This window comes from Clarias gariepinus, chromosome 27, assembly GCF_024256425.1.
Source record: "Clarias gariepinus isolate MV-2021 ecotype Netherlands chromosome 27, CGAR_prim_01v2, whole genome shotgun sequence".
Lineage (NCBI taxonomy): Eukaryota > Metazoa > Chordata > Actinopteri > Siluriformes > Clariidae > Clarias > Clarias gariepinus.
In genome coordinates, this window is record NC_071126.1 from 5,452,754 (window position 1) to 5,470,980 (window position 18,227).

The window sequence follows — 18,227 nt, forward strand, 5'->3', positions numbered from 1 at the left end:
CGAAACGACTACGGTTGGTGCTCTAGGCGACGCAGTAACTCGGTTGCCTGCTCAGATGGCTGATCACCGCGAGTCTAACACCGCACCCCATTTTTTTTTAGGGTCCAACCCCAAAATGCAATCCTCCTCGATGCTTTCCACAAAGAATCCATAAGAATGAGTCCACTCACCTGTTTTGACTTGTAGCTTCCAGAAACGGAAAACGGTGCGAACATTGAAGGCTGGATCAGGCAGTCTGCAAACGCGCTCGCTTTGTTTGTTCCAGTAGTCTACAGCGCAACAGCAAAACAGTGGAACCAGTGTCCACGACCACCCGTAGTAATTCATCGTCCAGAACACACTTCACATAAATTCCCGCGCGATTGCCTAAACGTCCTGTGGAAGGCGGCTTCCCCTTAGTACCCCCTGGAGCTAGTTTAACGGCTGCTGGTGTACACTGTCCCTCAGGCCTGAGAACGTTGCAACGGTAGTCCCGAGGTCCCATTACTCGGCATCGCCGCAAGACCTTGGAGACTTGTTCGTTGTCTAACCGTGACGGGTAGCCCTGTCCCCGGCTAGATTCACCTACCGAGCGCCCCTGTGCTACGCGAGGTCGCTTGGCTCTTTTGGTGTGATGTTCCGCCATTATGTGTTCAACGCGTTCCGCCTCGCGTAACGCCTCAGAAAGGGAAGCTGGTGCCGCTAATCTGATTTGCTCGCAAAGCCGCGGAGGTCGGAGTCCTCTGAAAAATTCTGGATAGCCCCGCGGACCACCAGCTCCTCGTACGCTGCCTCTCTTCCGCTTACCGGCCCTGGGGTCTTCCAGCGCCCGCAGCACTTCGCCTTTCAGCGCCAGGGACCAGCCTGCGAAGTCAGCAGCTAGCTCTACCTGCGCAAAAAATGTGCAGGGTTCGACGGCGCCGTTGTAGGAGGGAAGGCGCAGCTACAGCTCGCCTCGCCGGCTGACAGCGCACGGAGCTGTAGCTTGCTCCGGCACAGGGACTCTCGATGAGTCCGTTCCAGGATCCGGTTTCGTTCTGAGTTCTTTTTTTCTAGTTCATAGTTTCTACCACTTTTTCAATTTAATGTCTAGACCCATTCCATATTTTTAAATACTAATTAAAGTACTAAATATTTCCAGCTTCACATCTTATAAAGCAGTGGCTTTTCAATAAGCGTATATGAAGCAGAGCACCATCATTTATCAGCTGTTAATTTTCACCAAAGTGTTCCATACATTTTAAATGATAAGCTGAAATACCTATTATTTACTAAGTAACTAACAAGTTAAATTATTACATTGTTACTAGACATTGCATAATTGTGGCCTAGTGTGCCCGTGTTACTGTGCTTTTTTGTCACCCATTTGTATTACTGGAGTGAATTTAATGACCACAATAACTCAATAACCATATTTTTCTTTCCCTTTAGTATCCTGTTTGCAGACATTGTTGGGTTTACCAGTTTGGCTTCCCAATGCACAGCTCAGGAGCTGGTCAAATTGTTGAACGAACTCTTCGGGAAGTTTGATGAGCTTGCCACAGTAAGTCCTCATGACCCTGTGTTTTTATTTTTAATATGGTTACACACATTATGTCAACAGTATCAGCATATCCGTAATTTCATTTAAATGGGTCCTATTATGCAAAATAATTATGCAAAATCTTATTTTAGTCTTACAAATGGGTCTCAAAAAATGTTGGAAAAACATTCCACGCTTTTTGTCTTTCTGTCATTTTTGTTTCAGGTTGAGTAAAAAAAAATCCATTATATTTTTTCCCCTATTGTGACCACATGTAAAAAGATAGGATCCCCCAGCATTAAAACACACACTTTGGTAAAGCTCCGAGACTGCCGTTAACTGAAAGTAAAAAGTATATATATATATATATATATATATATATATATATATGTATATAATCATGATTAACGGTAGTTTATATATAGTACTGTATATATATACATATATACTAATGCTGTTAATCAATTAAAAATTCATAAGTTATAATCTGTGAATAATCATGATTAATTACAGTTTTAAAATTCTTAGATTTACTTGTATTATAAACGTTCGCTGTTGGAATAAAGAAATGTTTTATAACAAACTGGATAGAGGTAATAGATTATGGGGTTTTATAATATCTAAAACATTAACATTGTTTAACATGTTAAATTAAATGCGACTGGCACTGCATGCAGCAGCTGGGTAGTATGGGATGTGGCAACCTACCAACAGCAGGGCTCGAACCTGGATCCTCAGATCCGAAAATTAACAACCTAGAATCTTGAACCACCTGAGCCACAAGTCCACAGCTTGTTTTTAATCTATTCTCAATTTAATAGGTTTAGGTATTTTCTTTTGTATTGGTTTTATAAAAAAATATTTTACCCAAGTTTCTAAACTAAAACTAAACACTAAAACTCTTGCTACTACTGCAATTCTACTTATTGAATATCAACATTCTGGCACAAGCAGACACTGCATAGCAATGAAATGTGATTTTTTTTGGTCACCAACATGATTTAACCCATCTATTATAGGTCTAATTTCTACCATTATATAAAATCAATGACTTTACCTTCTTTTTTACATTTTGATTATAGAGTGCTTATGAAGTATGGTTAAATCTGCCATCTAACGTAATCTTTTTAATGTTCAGGTTTGTAAGTTTGCAAAACACATGGTAACACATGAACATGGGTATGAAGACTGTATGGAAAAAAAAACCTGGTTTTGAAGTACAACTGTGGGAGCTCTGGTCGTCGCCATCTTGGCAGGAGCTGACTCTGGCTAAACCTCTAGTAAATTCAAAATGAGCAAATGGGCAGAACAACTGTTAATTCATATGCTAATGTTACAGTACTTTGCATTAGATTGAACTACGTCATTCATGCAATACACGTCATCCCGCATTCCTACATTTCTCGTTGTAATTCTGCAAGGCCTGCAAAGGTGGGAAGTCAATTTACAGATTTTAGTTAGCTAGTTAGAAAAAGTGATGATAGCAGACAGCTAGACATTTGACACCTGCAATGCAGCTGTCACATAAATTCGCCACCTCGGTAATTATCCGTTATATTATGGCGCGATATAATTTTAACAGACGAATTCACCCCTGTACAGTTATCATTAATGGGAAATATAGCTGTGGAGGACTAATCCTTTTTTTTGTACCAGGCTGTAAACATGTTTATTTCTATTGTAAAATGTTTACCATGGGGCTAAGGGGATTGACTTGAGTCTTGTTGGACCAGTACCAAAGTTCTCTGCAATCCCTGATTGCTGGGTGTGGAGCAATTGCTAGAACTTGAACCCAGGTCTTGGGTGGCAGGCGAGGAGGTTACAACTGCACAATGGTTAAAGAAAGATGAGACCTATTGAGCTTATTCAAACCCAATAATGATGGAGGGTATATACCACATACCATACCATTTCCAGTTACCAAAAATGTGGCATAAATACCATTTAAGTCTGGTATACTGCTATGCAACATACAGTATGCATGTGCCGGAATGTTAATATTCAACCTATAGAAGGTGCTGAAGATACATATTGCTGCACATACACTGTCCATGGTGCTGAAGGACTGGCTGTGGTTCACATAGTCACCCATGCCCTTTGTTATTTGATATATATATATATATATATATATATATATATATATATAAAACTATCCTGAGGTAAGGGTTTAATATACACTATACGGCCCAGTGGTCAAGTTCATCCCAGTGGTGATTAACAGGGTTAAGGATACTGTGCAAGACTCCTAAGGTCTTCCACTAAAATCTTGGCAAACCATGTCTTTATAGTGCTTGATTGTGAACTGACGTGTTGTCATACTGCAACAGGTTTTGGCCTCTTAGTTCCATTAAAGAGGAATTGTGATGCTACATTATACAGAACAACAGTTGTAGCAACAGTTTGTCATAAACGTATTTATTATTATTATTGTTAATATTATTATTTATTTTTTCTTGCGTGAGTGTTATTCTTACATACAGCACTTTAATGTAGAATGTTCTCATTCTTGTAATTTCCAGTGTAGTTACCACTCTCTTTCTCTCTTTCTATCACTTTTCACTTTGTATGCCTCACATGTCATATTGTCATATTACTGGATTTTTTTTTTTACCTTTTACTAAATGGTTGTATTAAAAAATGTGTTTTGCACATTAATATGGTCATAAACAACAGCTTTTTTCCTCTTCAGTCTGAAACCCTGGCAGCAGCTGGAAAATATTTCTAGCACAGATGGTGTGTATGTGAGTGTGTGTGGGAGTATATTTGATGTGACAAGGGGTTTCCTTTCTTGCTAAGCTAGCAGACGCGCACACACATACACATCCATCTTCATTTCAAAAGATTTTTCTCCTTTTCTCCTTTCTCCTTGACAAGCCACAAAAAACTCTGAAGTAGTGAAACACTCAAAAGTGTAATTAAAATTAAAATGATAACATTATCTGTATCCGTAATCCATTTTAAATAGATCAGTGTGGTGCAGAAAGTCTGATGCTGTTAGAACATATCCAGTTCAAACTAGCAAAAAAAAAACATACTATATCTAATACATTTATATTTGAGTCTTGATTTAATGACAGAATGTCCAAATTAAAAGTAGTGCCACGTTGTTTAAATTTTTTCTGAGCAAGGATTAAATTTGCTTTCAGATATTAAGGGGGGGGGGGGGTTCAATTGGTGCAACAGAAATGCATTCCTTATTATCCGGAGATCTTGAGTATGAATCCTCGTGTTACAGTCACCCGTGTCTGGGAACCCTCATGCTATTTGGTATCTGTCATAGGATAGTGGGAAAAAGAAACAACTCAAAGTGTTTAATTAAATGAACAAATTTACAGAATGTCAGGGTTAAGGTTTCATCCTGAGTGATGGAATTAAACAAAAGGAAAAGTACTGTATCAGGATTTACAGAGTACAGAAATTGGCCTTAGTCGCTTCTCTCTTTCTCTGTCTTGCTTTCCTAAGCTTAAGTGGGAGAAAACCTACAGTTTATCATATGAGTTGTAGCAGTGCTCTTGTTTGGAATATTCACTAAGTGATGCACACACATATACACACAGATCCTTTCATTTATTACCATAATAAAAATCCATTTTAGGCTTATTAGAGGGCATTAAAAATGCATCACTGTAACTGCTTCTTTGTCTCCCTAACGCATATTATTCTGTCACTTTTACTAACAGGAATGGTGTGTAAGTAGTCTAGATTGTGAGGAACCGTGTATATGGAGTTTAGTGTTTCATAATATAAGGTGAAGCAATGCTTATTTAATAAAATAAAATGATGTTGAGTTAACAGTTTTGACAGAAACAGAATGCACACTATTTTTCCTTTTGTCTCCTTGTGTGTGTGTGTGTGTGTGTGGTGTGTTTGACTAAAAGGAGAACCACTGCAGAAGGATAAAGATCCTGGGCGACTGTTATTACTGCGTGTCTGGTCTGACTCAGCCCAAAGCTGACCATGCCCACTGCTGTGTGGAAATGGGACTCGACATGATTGACACTATCACGTGAGTGTGTACATACTATGACAAAGCTGCTCTGCTGGCAGACTCAGTAAATCCTTTGTTTGCAGGGCCATATGCTGTTTTAACACCTCTTTAACGTGCCTGGGGACGTAATTAGGATTTGTGGTCAGGATCGTCCCTCAGCCACTACTCATTCTTAGTTATTCATGTAGCTCTCCTTTTATAACAGACTTCCATCACTCATTATCTTCCCTAATCTACATTGACCGACTGACATTACAGTATGTATGTCTTGCACCACACACTTTTTTCACTGCTGTCACTTTTAATTGTTGTATCTTCTTTTTCCACACCTATTTTTGCACATATTCACCTTATTCTTTTTAATATATTTGTAAAAAAATTATTTGTATATTATATATTATACGTTGTCTTTAGTCATTCCAAACTGGATGTTTGTAATATCCTTTGGGATCTATAAAGTACCTACCTCCCTACCCACCTCTTTAACACAGACCTTTCTGCAAAAATGCCAACCGCTTATGCCGTTCTGTATATTCTTGTGGCACCTTTTTTCCCCCAGTTGGTTAATTTTTACACAAAAGTAAAAATTATTATTTTTTTTTTCATGCATTTTTCTTAATTGTCATTTTATGAAACCGAGTTTATTAAAACAATTCACTTAAACATTTGGCCTATCTAAATGTAAGCAACACAAAACCCCTCGCAGCTTTGAAAGACACCAAAACATAACCAGCTTTACTAGCACACATGGGTACAATCGTGTTATACAATTTCCGCTGAATACTCCTGGGATAGTTCTGTTTGTAAGCAGAAAGGATGTAGACCTTGTTATTGCTCTCATTGTAACAGGGTATTTTAAAAACTGAGATGAACTTTCAGAAAAAGGGAAAGACTAATTTTCAAGTTGTTTTGCTTTATATAGATCAAGTATTACTTTTCGTAATCATACTGGTAATCTTGTATATTGTTCTAGTGCTATGGTGGATTTCAAAATTAATAACTTTAAATGGTATTTCCTTTTGGTACTGTATAATCATAATATAACGGATAAATAATTAATTGTTCTGGATGTTTGGAAAATCTGAAAAACTACAGAATTAAAAAGCTGTCATTTCTTCATACTCACAAACACTGTAGAAACATACTGTAAAAATGACAGTATATTGGCAAAAAACTGTATTATTACAATACTGTGGCCTTGTGCCTCCAGGATCAAGGGTTTGATTCCCACATCAGGTGTGTGTACGTGCAGTTTCATGTTTTCTCTGTGCTTGATGGGTTTATTCTGGGTACTCTCATTTCCTCACACGGTAAAAAGACATGAAGATTAGGCTAATTGGCCTTTCCATCATAGTGTGTGTGCTCATAGCATTTTTATTTGAAGGAAACTACATTCAAGGCTGAGCATTTGAACAAGCATTTTTGAATAAAAGCAGAACTTTATGTTTTTATTGTGGTATGTATTATTTTATCACAAAATACTGTATTATTTAGTATCGCTATTTTTACCCCTTAATGTAGTGAAACTAAAATACCCAGGATACATTGTGCAATCCATCCATCAATAGTCCCTACTGTGATCACCCTGTATGGAGCACTGAGTGAGACAGGTCACTCTGACATTTCCTGAATTTCTACAGGAAAAGCAAGAAGTGTTTGAAAAGAAAGAAATAACAAACCAGAATTGTTTTTTAAAATGTCGCATGCCACAACTGAAAAATGTATTTATGAACATAGTCATGTGTAAAAGTTATTGCCCCTCTTTTAATTCTACATGTGTTTTTGTGTGAAAAAAAAAAATAATTATAGTGGGATTGTAGTAGGTCTTAGTATTAGTCAAAAACAATGTTAAATAAACAAGAACATATAACTTTTTTCATGGTGGCATTATTTATTTAACAACTTCCCTGAATCAATATCTTGTAGATTCACCTTTAGCAGCAAGAACTTGAAGTAATAATTTCCTCTTTGACTTGAGACTATCACATTGTCTTTCACATTGTCGTGGAGGAATTATCTTTACAGCATTGCTTCATTGAAGTTTTTGGACATTGCTTGTGCATTTGTGTGGACCTGCCACAACATTTCAATTTGGTTGAAGTCTGATTTTTTTTTTTTTTGCCATTCTGATATAGATTTACTGGTGTGCTTCAGATCATTGTCAAGTTTTAACTAGGCCTCTAAAATACTCTATACAGAAAGGTTCATGGTCTACTCAATGACTGGATGGTAGGTGCCCAGGTCCTGTGGTTCTAAAACCAAGCACAAATGATCACCCCTTCACCACCATGGTTGACTATGGGTATGAGGTGTTTCTGCTGACATGCTGTTCGTTTTTTTTAGGCACACACGATACTGAGTTTAACATGTAGCTACTGGGTTTTTTGTATTTCTCTGAGCACCGCATGGTCTGACCATGCAGGGAATATGCTGGGCGTCCACTCCAGCAAAAAAAATTGGCAACTGTCATGGATGCTTTTCATTTGTTAATTTTTTTTTTCCACTGTAGAATGTTGAACTCTTTTTTTAATTGTTAGGAAATGGTTTAACAATGTTTTTCTGATTGATATGCAGCAACAACTGATTATCTAAGACAATTGCTCTTGTTTAATTGGCACACGTGAAAGCTCTAGACATGCAAAATGCTAAAACATCTGCTTTTATAGAGGTCTGCACACCTGCTGATGATCAATTAATTAAGGTCTGATGATTAGTAGCACCTGGCTGCAATTTACCCTCAAAAATCCTGTGGAAGCAGGAAGTATTTAGTGTTGCCTGCATGTTTTTACTTGTTTTGTTTCATTTTTGTTCAATTAATAATGGCATCTTAAAAAAATTATATGTTGTTGTTCCTGAGGTGGTATTTACCTAATACTAAGACCCGATATAATCAAATAATTTTTGTTGTTTATACAACAAAAACAACACATTAAAAGAGGTGGCACTAACTTTTACACACAATTGTATTTGATAGGTTTGACTGCAAACCACAATAATAGCCATTTTCAGGCTTTTGCCACATATTGATAAATTATTTTCCTTTGGCAAACAAGGTTGTCCATAATACAATTTTTAATTTGAAAACTGCTACAAGTTTTTAGCAAAATGTGACACTGGATAATGAATAATTTAATAGCAAACTAGGGTGCATCCATAAAAAGCCAATCACACTGCTACTTTCTGTCACATAATCAGTTAAGGGAAACTACTGCTGGGCAAAAAAAAAGCTGCCATGAATGTGATAAATGCGCTTTGTAAAGTTTGGAGAATGTTGAAGCCAACAAACAGGATAATAATACTATGTTGCCTTACCTGATGATACTTACCTTGTTCTAATTGGCTGCTGGTGGCACAATGCCTTAGTGTCCTAGCACATTCATGGTCTAGGGTTTAATTCCCGTCTTGGGTCTGTGTTTTTGTGGAGTTTACATGTTCTCCCCATACTTGCTGGGTTTCCTTCTGGTACTATGTTGTCCTCCCAAAGTCCAAAGACATGCAGATTAGGCTAATTGACATTCCCAATAGTGTGTGTGTGTGTGTGTGTGTGTGTGTGTGTGTGTGCCCTGTGATGGACTGGCACCCTGTCTGGCTCCAGGCTTCCCCCAACCCTGTACAAGAACGAAGAATGTATGAATGATTTGCTGCCAGTTACACTGGCTACAAAAGGCACAAATCCAAGTTGGAGTTGGCTTTATTTTTTATTAAAACAAAACCGACATATTACTTATACTAAATTGCATTACTTTCTCACAAACACAACAGTAGCCTGATTTATTATTTGTGACAAAACTTCTGGAGGTGGATTTATAAGCTTTTGCAAACCCATAAAGAATTCACACTGATATAACAAAAACATTTTGACATGAAGTTTAGCAATTTGTGCTTTTTTAACACTCGTGATTGAGGAAACCATGGCAGTAAGAATAACCCAGGAGCAAAGGGTTGACAGGAAAATTGGGATATATATATATTGTAACTTTATTTACATGAGGCTGAGTCAAAAATTATCTGCACTTGAGGTATATTAAAACTCCTGTTGCCTTATCAGCACTTCTGTTGTTTTATCAGTCCTTTCCGCTCAAGGCTACAGTCTCCCCAGTCACTGCTGTGCAGGTGTAAACGTGTTACATCAGTTTATTTGTAACTGCAGTGTGAGCAAAAATGGATCTCCCACTTGTGATTAGCACAAAAGAAGAGCAGTGTGCAGTGATTAATTTTCTGTGGTCTGAGGGTGAACCTGGTATACCATCCTCAATCGTCGACCAAGAAGAGGTGGAAAATTGATGCTTGCAGTTTTCTTGGATTTTCAGTGGCCTTCCTAAAAGTTTTCTAAAAGTTAATTTAAATAAATTTTACAGCCAGAGAATGGATAATTTTGACCCCTTCTTAATGTGTTTACGGTCATGCCACAGCATTTCGATCAGACTTATGACCAGTCTTTAATTAGGCCACTCCAAAAGAGGTGGACTTTCTGAAGTGTTTCGGATCGTTGTCCTGCTGCATAACCCAAGAGTGCTTGAGCTTGATGTCAGTAACTGATAGAAAGGCATTTTCTTTTTTGATTATTTGGTTCAGTGTATAATTCATGGCTCTATCAATTATGACAAGTCATCCACGTCCTGAAGCTGTAAAGCGGCCCCAGACCATCACACTAGCACCACCATGTCTCATGATTAGTTCTTCTTATGAAACTCGAAGTTATGTTTACGTCGGATGTTATGGGATACCAAAAAGCTCAACACTTGTCTCATCATTCCAAAGAATATTTGCAAAGAAAACCGCAAAAAACTGGGGATATCTTTTGGCAATTATGAGATAAGTTTTTGGGTTGTTGGAACTCTACCATGAATGCAAATTTTTGCCCAGTCTCTTTCTTATTATTAAATCATGAACACTGACCCTACTCGAGGCAATTGAGGCCTGCAGTTATTTAGATGTTGTTCTTTGTTCTTTTTCGACTTCCTGAGCTCAGAAAGTAATTTTGGCAGGTTGGACACTCCTGGGACGGTTCACCATTGTTCCAAGTTTCTTCTCTCTAGTGTTTGCCCAAAATCTTAGGAATAGCTTGGTTACCATATGTGAATTAGTTTGTTTCTCATCTGTTCTTGAATCTCTTTAGATGATGTTGCTTTTAGTATGCTTCACTTTTTTTTAGACAGGTTCTTTTAAATTTAAATTTCTAAATTCATCAGGTGTAGGGGAGCTGTCCGCGGTGCTGAACATGTGCTGTGTTTTTCAGCTCGGAGCTGTCAGACTGTATAAGGCAGAGAAAAGCACTATCCTCCTTGTTTTGCATCCATAAACTAACAGGCGCCCCCGACTGGCTGGGATCACCCTCCCGCCATGGCTGTGGCACATTATTGTCCCAATTCCAATGCTTGATGTCAAAATGCGGCTTTTGACCAGTGTCTGCATGATTTTATGGCTTGTGCTTCTGCCACATAATTGGCTGATTGCATAACTGCATAAATGAGTGAGTGTACATTTGTTTCTAATTAAGTGGCATGATAGTTAAGTGTTTATGCCATTCTTTACAGGAGCAGCTTGTAATATTTTGTGTCCCTCCTGATTGCATGGCAAATTGGAATTGCAATGGAAACGCTTGCAATAGTAAATGACAGCCATATGTTAGGTTTAGTGTTCTGTAACGTGTGTGTGTGTGTGTGTGTGAGAGAGAGAGAGAGAGAGAGAGAGATAGAGCTGACTCTTATCTCAATGATCTCAGGTTTCTCACATGGATCTTGTGGTTGGAATCTTTTCTTACCTAATAGAGGTGAATCACACATGCGCACACACACACACACACACACACACACACACACACACACACACACACACACACAATAAAACGTCTTTTTCTGCTCCCTCTGACATCCCCCCATCTCAGGCTCTCAGTTTTCTTCCCTCGTTCAGATTGTGTGGTTAAAAATAAACCCAGCAAGTCCTTTAGCCGCTCTCTTTCCTACTCTCTCTTTCTTTGGTCTGTGGCATTATGTAGGTAGTGAGGTGAGAGAATTTTTTTTAAATGCTTTCAAATATGGCTCTGGAAATAAGCCAGACATATTTGCACTTAGAATTTATAAATCCTCACCAGTTTTTAAGGAGTGTTTATTTATTTTACATAGCAAACCCAAATTCAAGAACTGATGTTTCTAAATTATCTGCATTTTTATTTCCTGCTTTACTGGCACATTTTCCCGAATGGTACTGTATATACTTTACTGGTTATTAAATGTATGAATTTATGAAATTATATTAAGATTCTACAGTGGAGCAAGCAAAGACAAAAGGCATCATTATAACCTGGTCTAATAGAATTAATTATTAAATGAAAACCATGAAAAGACAGTAGTGTTAAAGATTATTTTCTTTTTGTTTGCATTTATATGTGAGCTAAGCTCCATGACTGCAAGTCTGCATGATGGAACCAAACCTATACAGAACCCTTACTTTAGAATTACTTATTTCACATATAATACTTAATTTCCATGATTACTTCGGAATTAATTTAAAGTATTAAAACATCCTATAAATATTTGGTTATTCATTCATTAAAATCATGGCTGGTCTCAATTACCTATCACTTCACTGTTGTAAAATAATGCTACTTTACGGACCCCCAACCTTAAGTACAACTCGCACACACGCACACACCAACTATAGGCAGTCTGGCAATGCTAGTCAGCCTTCCTTCAGTCTGTACGGGAAATGAGACCACTTGGAGGAAACCCACCAAGCATGCCAATTACTTGGAATCTAACAAAAAAAATAGTAGTATCATCCATCCCTACTTTCTATACATTATATGTAGGACTGTGCAGTCACTCTCATTGTTTTATTTGCACTTGAGTCTGGTGTGCTTTTTAGGAAAGAATTTTCACGTAAATAATTTTATTTATTTGACATAGCTACAGTATATTTATATATATAAGTATTTATTTGACCAAAAATATGAATATATGTCTTTTTTACAGTAAGTGAGATTATGTAAAGAACAGCTTTGTGTATTTGCCTTTTCAAAAGACGACTTGAAGAAACATTTTCTAACTTTGAGTGTCTGTCATTGTGTGTTTATTTGCAGATCTGTTGCTGAGGCGACAGAAGTGGATCTAAACATGCGTGTGGGATTGCACACGGGTCGTGTGTTGTGTGGAGTTCTGGGATTGAGGAAGTGGCAGTATGACGTTTGGTCAAATGATGTCACACTGGCCAACATGATGGAGGCAGGAGGACTCCCGGGGTCAGTGCTGGCCTAACCATTTCAGGACTACATGACCACTTTGAGTTTTTTTATTCACCCACAAGGTGTTTGAGTTGGTGTCGGATTCTTTGCACAATTTCACAAGTGGAAAAGAGGTAACACAACACCGACTTTAAAATTGTGGCTCGTACCTGCACCTGTACTGTGGCACAGTCTATTCAAGCACATGAATTCAGCTTCGCCAGTTATGAGTGCAGAGCCACTGATTTACTAATGGTTTGTGTGTATGCCCTGAGGGGCCGGAACTGCCAAAGTGGCACAAAGGGAACTTAACACCTAGGTCGTTTTAATGTTAATAGCTGTAAAGATGATCAGTAATTTGGTAAGTCATTGGTTTTACACAACCATGATTTAGATTATTCGTTGTCTTGTTATTATGTCTTGTCTTATTTATTTACAAAAATGTACATATCCTGCTTAATTGTAAAGCCATACATGCGTTTAAAGTGTTTTCTGTGTGATCTGTGTGTTCCCCACAGAAAGGTTCATATCACCAAAGCCACTCTGGAATGTCTCAATGGAGATTACGAAGTGGAACCAGGATTTGGGCACGAGAGACACTCCTTCCTCAGCAAACACGCAATTGAGACCTTTTTTATTGTGCCTTCTCACAGACGCAAGGTAGATCTCCCACGCCCATTTACGTTTACAGTACGTTGTTCTTTCATGTAAAACTTGGAAAAAAAGAGATTCCGCTCCATCTCTTTCCTTTTGTAATCCAGATTTTCCCTGGCTTGATTCTGTCTGATATAAAGCCAGCAAAGAAGATGAAGTTTAAGACGGTCTGCTACCTTCTCGTGCAGCTCATGCACTGCAGAAAAATGTTTAAGGCTGAGATCCCTTTCTCCAACGTCATGACCTGCGAGGACGACGATAAGGTGCGTGTTGACAGACATCTGCTTTTCAAACTACTTATTACATTTCCATGTAGTTCATTTACATTCATCCCATTTGTGTGTCTATAATTCTTAAGGGGATGATTGTAGAGAAAACAGTATCTTCAAAGAAATCCACACAAGAAGATGGATGTTATGTGTGTGGGTGCATTGTAACTGGGACTATATAAGTTTCCTGGCTAGTCTAAGTGAATTTTCTTCACTTAAGTCACAACTTGGGCAATTTTAATGGAATTCAGTGATGCAGCTGATTATCTCATCGGTAAAATTGTGCTTCATTTCATGTGGGAAGGTCTACAGTAACTGACTTTCCATCAATCACTATAGAGACGAGCTCTACGCACTGCATCGGAGAAGCTACGCAATCGCACGTCTTTCTCTGGAGTGGCTCATAACTCACCCAGCACTCGCGTGAACCGCTACATTGGGAGACTTATTGAGGCTCGGCAGACTGAATCAGAAACAGCAGATCTCAATTACATCACTCTTACCTACAGGAGCAGAGAAAGAGAAAGAACGGTGGGTAGACTCATAAACATAGACATTTACAGTCTTGATATGAATATGGATTATTTGGGTAGTTTTCATGTGGTCTTATTGTTCTATTGGTTTTTGTTGAGTTGTTGTTATTTACAAGTTCTTTGCAATTTTAATGGTGAACCTAATTTAAATGCATGTGGGTTAATTTATATATTTTAATTGTTATTAAACAATTAAACAATTATTACATACTGTATACAGTGCCGTAAAAGTATTTCCCCTTCCTAATTTTTTTTTTGCATACTTGTCACACTTAAGTGATTGAGATCATCAAACAAATTTGAATATTACAAAAATACAGGATTGTTTAAATTATTATTTCATTGATTAAAGGGAAAAAAGCTGTCAATGGCAATAAGTCTTTTACATCACTGTTGAGGAATTTTGGCCCACTCTTCTTTGCAGAATAGTTTTAATAATTTTAACAAGGCCTTCTTTGGTGCGGTCGCAGACAGGAATCAAATGCCAGTGACAAATGACAAAGGCCGGTGCGTCTGTTGCTCTCCAAACTCAACTGGGGAGACCCCTAACGTTGAGGAAGCGGCTTTATCCTTTCAGTAGCTGGGTCGCGGTGGCTGGCTCTAAACAAAACTGAAGGTGCAGGGGCAGCTTGTGCAGTCCTTTAGCAGCTGTCCCTTGGCAGGCTATTAAACAGCGGCGTACAGTCTGCATGCCTTTAACGTCCATGGGGGCATGACATGGTTCCTTGCACATGCCACTCTCTCTTCTGACTTCCGCATGCTTTCTTTACACGCCTCTGTTTTAAAGAGCGGAGCAAGCCTGAGAATCTTGATTATTTCCCACCAGCCCTGCCCATGCCCCTCCACACTCCTGCTGACGAGGAGGCCGCATGCCAAGTGATCTCTCTGGAGTGAGCAAGAAATGAGAAAAGATTTAAGAGACATACAGTAGCTAGAGAGAGATAGATAGATAGATAAATAGATAAATAGATAGATAGATAGATGGATGGATGGATGGATAGATACCTTATTGATCCCAAATGAAATTTTTAACATCCAATAATAAAGGATGGTAACAAATTAGGCTTGTAGTTGCAATTTTATTGTGTAGTACACACAGCTAAAATAAAAATGGTACACATGTGATAGATGAAGAGATGAGGCATGCTTCAACAGGAATGATTAAGCAAAGGCAAAATAATTATAAAAATATACATAAACGTTATTTTATTTGTTCCCTAATTTCTTTCTTGATATTAATTACTTTAAAATATACCAGTGCCTTTTCACACAATACAAACCGCTTGTATCTTGTATCCAATACTCTCATTTTTTGAGAGTATTGATTATAGTTCTGTTGAGTTTATGGTCGGTTAGCATAATAATGCCGCCAACTGTAGTGTGGAGCAAAATATTGGCAGCAAAAACTATCAATGCAAGTCACACAGCATTTCAATGTTTCTTAGATACTTTTAGTAGTTCTTATTATATCAACCTATGTAAGAAATATAAAGATAAACACAGGACATGCATAAGACAAAAAAATATATATGTGTCATTTATCCAGTTTCTTTTTTTACGTTTCTTGTTTTATGCTTCAAGCTAAAATTATGTCAGAAAGGTCAGTTCTCAAGGTCATTTAGAACCCCGAAGACCCTAAGGCTGGCTTTGATGCTGAGGAATGTTGAAGAAATGAGAAGCAATAACTCTTATATAGGCGCAAAAAAAATCAGCTGACACAAACACATACATAAAAGCCTGCATAACCAAACACACACACACACACACACACACACACACACACACACACACAAACTGCATCCTCCACATTATTCTCTTGTGCTTCGTGACTCTGTCTCTTCTTACTTTCATCCACCTCTCACCCCCACATTTACTCCCATTTCTCTCTCTCTCTCTCTCAATCCCTTTTTCACAACACTTCCAGGACATGGCATAAGGGACCCACCCACCTTAAGAATGGGGGCAACAGTAACAGTTATAGGATGTCTAAAGAGTTTGCCCACACACACACACACACACACACACACACACACACACACACACACACACACACACACACACACACACACCTCTGGCATTAGAGAGCTGTGGCTTTCCCCAGCCTCAGCAGGAGAGTAATGACAATGCGTACATATTGCAGCAGGGAGACAGATGCGAGTTTTCAGCACTAATGAAGGGAAGGCATCATTCAGTGAGCTCATGTTCACCTCAGTGTCAGGCTGCTGGTAGACTGGAGTGCGCCTCCTCTCTCTCATGTGGATTTATCCATCATCCATCATAAGAATGGGTCATATATTCAGAAAAACATCCTGAAGACAGAAGAAATAATTGTGTAATTGCTTTTTGGATCTGAAATCTCACTGCGCTTTCTCTCCCTTTCTCTCTCTCTCTCTCGCTCTCTTTCTCTCTCAGTATCAGCAATTGTATGATGATGGCTTTATCAGTGCTGTGGTGATCTCTCTTCTCCTCACTTCACTCTTCGCTCTCGTCTATTTTCTGATTATCCCTCAGTATGTAACTCATACACCACCACCACACTATTAACAATATTAGATCAGTTTTATTATATCTTCTTCATTATTTTCCACTAAAATATAACCTGAAAGTAAAAAATATATATATTCTTTTAATTCAGATAGTATTCTTTAAATTTTATTGAGTAATGCTTATAAAAAATATATTATTTTATAACAGAAATAATGTATAATTTTTTATATTATCTACCCTCAGAGACCCAGACTTTATTGTTGTGTATGTTCCATTTTATCCTCACAGTTTCTCTTAATTAGCACCTGAAGTTGAACTATAAACTTAATCAATGTCTTCAAACAGGAAGACGTTTTTCAGAAGAAGGTCTAAACTTGTAAATTAAAAAGACTTGTACCTGATATGAGTACCACAAAAGGATAAAAACTGATCAGCAATAACATTAACACCACCACAAGGTGAACTGAACAGTATTCAATTGCTTACCAGTAACCTGGTGACAGGATCATGATCATCAGCCAAGGCCTATGGTGACAAAAGGCCAGCCTGTCTGGTCCGATCATGCAGAAAGTCCAACAAAGCACAAATTTCTGCAGACCCAGCCTCCAAATTCCCCAGATCCCAATCTAATCAAACACCAATGGGATGCACCAGACAACCTGGTTCCAGACACCAAAGCATACCCTCAGAGACCATGTGGTGTCCATGCCCTGAGCCAGTGCTGTTTTGGTGGCCCAGCGGGAACCTAAAACCTTAGTGGTTTTAAATGTTTTTGCTGATCAGTGTACAGACATTCGGCCCTCAAATGTTTATTTTTTGTTGATAGGTTTAGATTTTTTAGCTTCAATAACATACATAGACACATTACACAGATTAGCCACAACATTATGACCACCTGCCTGATATTGACTAGGCCACCAATACGGTTAAGCGCTGTGTGTTTTGACATTCTAGGGGAAGCAGCATTTACCTATTTACATGTTCAGCTACTGAGCATTGTGGGATGTTCCTGGTCTGCAGTGGTCAGAACCTATACCAAAAAATGGTCCATGGAAGTAAACCAGTAGTGAAAGGGTCATGGGCAGGCAAGGCTCATTTAGGCTCATGGGAGTGAAGGCTGGCCCGTGTAGTTTGATCCAATAGAAGAGCTACTGTAGCTCAAATTGCTGAAAAGGTTAATGTTAATTCCAACAGAAAGGTGACATAACAGTACATTACGTTATTTGTGGCGAAAGAGGCGGACCTCTCAATATTAGGTGGGTGGTCATAATATCATAGCTGACCAGTGAGTATGCGCAGTAATTGTTCATATCGATCTCTCTTTCTCCTTTGATCTTTTTTTTATAGAGGTCTTGTGATTGTCATTTTACTGGTTATTTGCATCTGTTTTCATATGGTGAGCGCAATGTATCTTCATATCACTCATCTGCAGGTAAGAATAATTAACGCAGACACCCATTATTTAACTACAAATGCACAGTAAAAGCAGAATGTCTTGACTCTGTGGCTTTTTAATATCCTGTGCAATGTGTGGTTTAAATAATTCAATTTCTAATTATGTCACCAAATGCAT

The 18,227-nt window shown here is 38.2% G+C and overlaps 1 protein-coding gene across 6 annotated transcripts in view; it reads left to right on the forward strand.

Annotated features, from left to right (window-relative positions):
* Window positions 1-18,227, forward strand: part of adcy1a (adenylate cyclase 1a) — a 60,397-nt gene that overhangs the window by 13,876 nt on the left and 28,294 nt on the right. For 4 of the 6 annotated variants that reach the window (XR_008356582.1, XR_008356583.1, XM_053489040.1 and 1 more), the window contains exons 4-11: window positions 1,411-1,522; window positions 5,380-5,507; window positions 12,571-12,729; window positions 13,230-13,371; window positions 13,473-13,628; window positions 13,974-14,165; window positions 16,580-16,677; window positions 18,002-18,086. Coding sequence is in view for 4 of the 6 variants with exons in the window: in XM_053489040.1 (XP_053345015.1) it covers window positions 1,411-1,522; window positions 5,380-5,507; window positions 12,571-12,729; window positions 13,230-13,371; window positions 13,473-13,628; window positions 13,974-14,165; window positions 16,580-16,677; window positions 18,002-18,086 (1,072 nt within the window). In the remaining 2 variants the exon portion in view is untranslated. The remainder of the gene's footprint in view (window positions 1-1,410; window positions 1,523-5,379; window positions 5,508-12,570; window positions 12,730-13,229; window positions 13,372-13,472; window positions 13,629-13,973; window positions 14,166-16,579; window positions 16,678-18,001; window positions 18,087-18,227) is intronic. The other 2 variants (XM_053489039.1, XM_053489042.1) reach the window with 1 other exon arrangement.